The sequence below is a fragment of the Rhagoletis pomonella genome, unplaced genomic scaffold (assembly GCF_013731165.1).
Source record: "Rhagoletis pomonella isolate Grant_MI unplaced genomic scaffold, Rhpom_1.0 Rhpom_scaffold_00063, whole genome shotgun sequence".
Lineage (NCBI taxonomy): Eukaryota > Metazoa > Arthropoda > Insecta > Diptera > Tephritidae > Rhagoletis > Rhagoletis pomonella.
In genome coordinates, this window is record NW_023458617.1 from 233,508 (window position 1) to 240,562 (window position 7,055).

Consider the following 7,055-nt stretch of genomic DNA (forward strand, 5'->3'; position numbering starts at 1 on the left):
CGCCTTGTAAATTATCGTTTTGCTTTTTTCCACTATTTTCATTTTTGTTATGCCAACACAATCAAGCGCCAAAAAATTTTTCACATAAAAATTTCTTGATAAAAAAACAGCTTTTGAAAATATGCCATCTCAAAAAAAAATTGCAAATTTAAAAAAAAAATTTATTTTTTTTCAGATTTTTTTTTGAGTATGCAGTCATATAGCCCATTAAATTTGAGTATAATAAAGTACAAGTTTTAAGCGATTGCAAAACTGGCGTTAATTTTTTTTCTTTGAAAACGGTTTTGCGCTTTTTCTTCCATTAGAAAAAGTGCACATAGCACTTACACTACATAGATTATTATCATAGACTATTATAATTTGATCGCTTGCAATTGGAATCCAACAATTAAGTAGACAGCGTCCACTCTACATTAAAAAATGTATTCAATCCGTCGATATATTCACCAATGGACTACATAAGTCGTATGCGACAGGCGAGGCCATCACATCCTTATATTGTTAATTATTTAGAGTCTACTTATGCAATTATTTCTTGTATATACGAGCTTTCATTGGATATCACCCATCGAAACTAGGAAAAAGTGCATTGGGTCAAGCTAATACGTTGACCGAAATAACAGTTCGCATATCATCTGGCAATTTCATGGTTTGTACAAAGTATGTGTCCAAAATCACTTCGCATTAATTTTTATTGCAAAATTCCAATAAAACGTTTCTGACCATTTTTCATTACATAACAGGAGCAACGGGCAGTTAAATAATCGAGTCCTCGACTTCTATACATTGCATCTAGGCCTAACGGCAGTATTATGTACAAATTGCATACGATTCCATACCGCCAAAAGCAAAATTAAATCGTGTATAAAAACAGTTATGCATGTGCTTTAAAGCGGCGCAAATGTTGCTCACGTCGTAAGAAGTAAAAAAAATGATTTTTATTCCTAGATCAATAGCATATTTTGATATACTCTTTTTTTTAATACGACATTTGCAAAATATTAACTATTGGCAACAGGAACCAGTTTTTTTGCTCTCCTGAAAAGTTATTAAAAAAACACTACTGTTTTTGTTGGCGCAGCGTCGATATGTACGTACTAATGTACGATTGGTCTGCTTTCGTCTTCCCCTCGCCGCTCCCATCCACACAAATTACTCAATTTCTGCGAATTGGCACGTAGCGCGCCAAATAGTAACCCAACGTTTACGAAATATTTAGGTTTTTGTATAAGTTTGCATTTAATAAAACAATACTCGTACATTTTGTATGGAGAATAATAATAATTCATTGAAAAGTCTGCATGTATACATGTTCTCGACGATACATGAAACCTTTATGAAGATTAACCATAAAAATTGTGTTTCATTAACAGCTGAAACCAAAAAAACTAAGTCCGCGAAAATAGGTTAAACGCAAACTTGAGTTGACATATGTACTCATGTAGACACCCTGCAGTAAAATTTAGAGACAGTCTGACAAAGAACTAGTTCGGAACTACATATATCAGAACTATCTCTGAACTAGTGCAAAAAGGATGCAGAGCGGGACAGTTGAAACTTGCAGTGTAAATGTGGAAATGCTCACTACTCGTACATTACAACAGTAGCTCAGCGATAATACCTCTGACTCAAGCATCGTTGGTCGCAAGTTCAAATCGCGGTGGAGGCAGTTGTGAGTTTTCAAATTTAATGAACTTAAATTGTTGCGTGCAACTTAAATTTCTTTTAAATAAAATATGTAACAAAAATGGAATATGTAACAGAAAAGAAAAAACTAAAAAAAAAACGAAAATTGAATCTTAAAAACGGTTTGTTATAAAAAAAACTGTCCAAAACGGAACCAGTTAAAAACTAGTTGCAAAGTAATGCACTGGGCGACAATTGCCACCGCCAATGACATCGCCGTGTAAAATTGGACAGTTAAAGGATTGCCTGGGTATTGAGCTAGAACTAGTACTGTCGGCAAAAGGTCTAGTTCTACGCTAGTTCTGAGCTAGGCGCGAGCTAGTCAGATTTTCTGTAGGGCATACATATGCACATGTACAGTATCGTGGGCCGAAAATCCGCTTTTTTAGAATTTTAATTGGTAATAGTAAAAATATGGTTCATAATGGTGTAAAAACAATCTGTGTAAAAGATGGTAATTTTTGGTTAATATCTTAGGCTCGCCCAAGTCCATCGAATTGTTACTCACAACATGGAAAATGCTTGTCCTTACAAAATTATCACTGTCGGTTTATGAAATAGGCCCCAGGGCTGCCAACTTGGCTCAAACCTAGCCATTTTTGGCCCTATTTTATCTGCAAAGGCACTTAATTATTCAATTTGACAGAAAGTGCCAAAATGGCACTTTTGTAAAATGGTAATATTTCAATACCTTGCTCGTACTGCTTTTTCACAACCTAAATTTGCTAATTTCTATAGTGTATACAACTGGTTTATCTTATTTCGGCATCGGACTTTTGTTTTAGGAATGTGTTTCTAATTTTCATGCTAAATGGGAAGAATTAAAAAAAATTTCACCTTTTTTGGCACTTTTATTTTTCTATTTGGCACATTTGGGCACTTTTTTATCCTCATTATGGCACTTCATAGCTAGGGATAGTTGGCAGCCTTGGTTGCCACGTTACATTTGAACGATAAAACCACATATGTTAGTGATTTTAGAAGTTTTGATTTTATTAAAAAGAATTAGGGCCGGTTGTTCAATGCCTGATTAACACAAAGCGGAGGTAGAAGCTCCGGTTAAATACACCGACTGCTTTATCGATCACATGTCATATGAATGATGTCGAAATCGTCGATACTAATGTTTAACTGGAACAACCAGATATGGAACAACCGGCCCTTACAGGTCTATTCTACGCTGGTAATAAAAAGTTTGTAACCGGTAAATAAAGTTCCTGTCAACTTTTAAACCCTTTTCGCATTCTGTGTACCCTTGTAACCGGTAAATTTTGTTACCATCTCATAAACTGGTAACAAAGTATTGCATTCCCCAACATCAGAGTGTCGATATATTCAAACAAGTAATTTTTAGCAAAAAAAACCCACTTAAAAAAATATATTTATATCTATATATTTCTTGATTCAATGATCGGATCTAAACCAAATTAGTACGGGACCAGCTCTGAGGCACTACCTTTCCGTTGCAAAAAGAATTATCGAAATCGGTGGATGTGGTCCAAAGTTATGCGGTAACATACATAAAAAAAAAGAAAAATATTCCGACGAACTGATAACCTACTCCTTTTTTGGATGTCGGTTAAAAAGAAAGAGAGATCCGATAAGAGAATGTACTCAAACTGACATTTATACTTTTCAAAATTCAGGTGCGGTTTAACAAATTCTTAATGAAAAATAATTCACATGAAAAATTAACAAAAAATATAATATTTGAATATCTATGAGAAACACTGCAACCGCTGTGGTGGCAAAGGATAAAGGTACCAGTTACAGAAGGACTTGGCATCTGTTGGCATTTCCAGATTGTACTTAAAAATCGGGTTGAACATACATGCATATTTAATTAAGCTTAACCCTTTCCCAACATTTTTTGAAGTAGTGAACAAAAAAATTTTTTTTTGAACTCAACTCAGAGATTTCGACTTGAATAGACATAAAAAAAATTTGGTCAATATATTAACCAATTTCAATGAAAGGAGTAAAAAATTCAGGAAATTTTTTCATTCTATTTTTATTTACTTCAAAAATTAACACAGTTTACATTGAAATTCAGGCATTTATTTAGAATATTTTTTATTATATTTACGAATATTACTTAAAGAAATAGTGTTATAACTTTTATGAAAGCAAATAGAATACAAAAAAAATTAAAATATCCTTTCAATTCAAATTGCAGCCAAAAATTAAATAAAATATGCCTTACAATATTAACAAACGACAAAATAAATACATATTCAATTCAGTTTAATAAAAAAATATAGTACATGCAAATATACATACATATGTATATAATTATGAAATATGTTTAGTTACTAGAATATTTATGGAAAGTTTGGAAACATGTTTTTTCGCGTGAAATACATAAGTACACTTTACATTTTAGGCAAATAAAGTAAGTACGCGCTGTACAACCAGGATATTTACATCTCGTAGGATATGTAAGGCTTTGTCTTCAATAATTTCCTTATCTGGTCGTGCCTCATACTTTTTTTTTGCTGGTCGATGGTTCAAGATTTATTTCGAGATTTTGCCGTGGTCTTCCTCGCTTCCGTATTTCGCTATTTTTGGAGAACATCACAAGGTGATTTGCCACTGCCATTCGAAAATGTAACAAGTCCATTATGCGTTTTTTCGGAACATTTTGAATAGCGCAGTCTTTTCGATATAACAGCCAAGAAGCTACCAAAGCGAAGTCAGTGAAATGAGATACCATCCTCAGTGTCCATTTAGTTGACTTCAGAAATATTCTATAATAACTTATTAGCTGATCCAACAAGTCAACGCCGCCCATCGATGCATTATATCTCCGCACTATTTCAAGTCTTTTAACTTCTATCATTTTCTTTGATTGCTTGCAGTATCTTTTAACAATATCTTCTTCTCCTGTTCCAACGAAATTTGAAGCAATATGTATTGGTCTGCTATCTTGCCACTTTACGAGACATATTTTACGATCGTTGCTCACTAAACATTCGTATGCGCCACGCCCTTTTTTTGCAGTTCTTTGTCTGAGCCCAGCGTAGGTCTCCCGAACCTATTTATGCGTGCTGTCCCAGTTGCATTAATTTTCAAATGTGTAAGAATTTCAAGCAGGTTGTATGAATTGAAAAAGTTGTCGAAATAAAGATTATGTCCACTGTTGACTAGTCTTTTACATAGATGTAGGACAATTGCGGTCGAGAATCCATATTTTGTTAAAACTTGCGGGTCTAAACAAGGTTGTTTTCCTTGATATAACTCAAAGTCATAAGGAAAGCCCGATTTACCGCAAATAACGTAATTTTTTATGCCCCATGGGTTTGGCTTCCCTTTGTGATAAACTTTACAAGAAAGTCTTCCTTTGAAAGGTATTATTTGTTCGTCAATGCACACATCTTGTTCAACCGGCTCTTCAAGGCATCGATTCCTAATAGCATCTATTAACGGACGTATTTTCACAAATTTTGTCACCACATTCCTTGGGTATTTTCAAATTATCGGTGAAATGTAATAGCGTACGCAACTGTGCAAATCGTCTCATTGTCATTGAATCTTTAAAAAGTGTAACACCTAAAGTCGGATCCCAAAACATTGACATTCTCCGTAATTGCATACTTCTCATAGCAATTTGCAGACCTATTAGAACTTCAATTTCCTCTTTTGTGGCATTTTTATAGCCTGTAACGTTTCTCTGCGTAGCATAAGAATTTGTATAAAATGTTGCCTTTTCGAATACTTCGGGAGTAAAAAACTGTTTAAAGTAGTGAAATGGGTTCTCAGAATTTTCGTTTCCTTGAAAAGAACTTGACTCGAAAGAAAATGGGCGTGGCTCATAATTTAGTTTCCTCCATGTGATCATCTTCTTGTCTGTAACAACGAATTGAGCATTGTTTGAATTTTCGCCTTCACCTTCATCTTCCGATTCGATCGCTTCGAAAACCTCTTCCCGGAAATCGGAAAAGCTTGACTCAAGAACATTTTCTTTGTTAAATTTGCGCCTTATAAAAGAATCTATAAGAATGTCGTCCTCAGGATCGATATTTATTTCGGCTAACACATGAGTTTCAGAATCGTTTGCATCTTCGTCGAAACTATCATTTTCCTCCTCTAAATCAGATAAATTTGAATCTATCTTATCCAGTATATTCCGCTTTCAGATAAACCCTTTTTACACGAACTCATATTAAAGGAGCTTTTTAAGTTATAAATGAAAATACTCTGACTGACTCACAATTACAATATGTGAACTAATGTGCTACGCGTGTACAAAATATTTCTATGAAAAACAGCTACTCCAATATTCTTATAAATACTTCTCTAAATTTCAAATTTCGTGCAAGCAGCAGAGTCTAATATGTTGCTTTTGCTCCAACGGCCACTTCTATGCTGAGTGTAATTTAACAACCTTTCGTGTCATTTGAGTTGCGTGCATTTGTACAATATATTGCACACTTTTTTTGGGAGCGTTTATTAATTTTTTTATTGCAAAATTGTTTAAATGTGTTTATTTGTTATTGAAGAGTGAAATGTTGACTTTTGTTTTAGGTACATACTTATAGAGAAATGTTTTCATTACTTATTCAAAATATTCAATTTTGTTCATGTCCTTTAAGAAATTTATATTTTCCTCTGTGGACATTTTTTCAAACTTATATAAAATCACCGTTCTTTACCCTGTGTTCATAAATTTTCATCATAATGAAAACAGAATGTTATAGTTTCCAAAGCCTCATTTTTTTTTAAGCTGTAATAGTTCAACATTTTCAGGCCAACGAATAGCAGATATTTATACCCGAGCGCACTTGTGCACAAGGGTATTATAACTTTGTTCACATAACGGTTGTTTGTAACAGGCAAAACGAATCGAGATAGATATAGACAAATGTATACATAAATGATCAGAATGAAAAGAGAAATCGATTAAGCGGTGACTGTCTGTCCGTCCGTCCGTCCGTCCGTCCGTCCGTCCGTCCGTCCGTCCGTCCGTCTGTGCACACGATAACTCGAGTAAAAATTGAGATATCTTAACGAAACTTGGTACGTGAACTTCTTTTGGGCGTGGGACGGATGGTATTGAAAATGGGTGAAATCAGATAATAACCACGCCTACCTCCCATATAACGGTAATTTTAAGAAATACGAAAACTGCGATATTTTAGTAACTACTGAAGATAATTCACTCAAAATTGATACTTACAATGAGTTTCAGACGGAAAACATGAATATTATAAATTTTTGGAAAATGGGCGTAGCCACGCCCACTTATGGTTACATGTGTATATCTTGGTAACCGCTACACCGATTTCTTCCAAACTTGGCACAGTTGTTGGCCTTAGTACAGCTTACTAAATGGCTGAAAATTTTAAAAATCGGACAATAACCACGCCTAC

The 7,055-nt window shown here is 34.2% G+C and overlaps 1 protein-coding gene across 1 annotated transcript in view; it reads right to left on the reverse strand.

Annotated features, from left to right (window-relative positions):
- LOC118749834 (piggyBac transposable element-derived protein 2-like) overlaps positions 1-5,847 on the reverse strand; it is a 16,548-nt gene extending 10,701 nt beyond the window's left edge. The window contains exons 1-4 of the mRNA XM_036484614.1: positions 5,844-5,847; positions 5,575-5,772; positions 5,281-5,343; positions 5,115-5,217 (exon numbers count right to left, since the gene is read on the reverse strand). Coding sequence (XP_036340507.1) covers positions 5,115-5,217; positions 5,281-5,343; positions 5,575-5,772; positions 5,844-5,847 — 368 coding nt within the window. The remainder of the gene's footprint in view (positions 1-5,114; positions 5,218-5,280; positions 5,344-5,574; positions 5,773-5,843) is intronic.
- Positions 5,848-7,055: the final 1,208 nt, after the last annotated feature.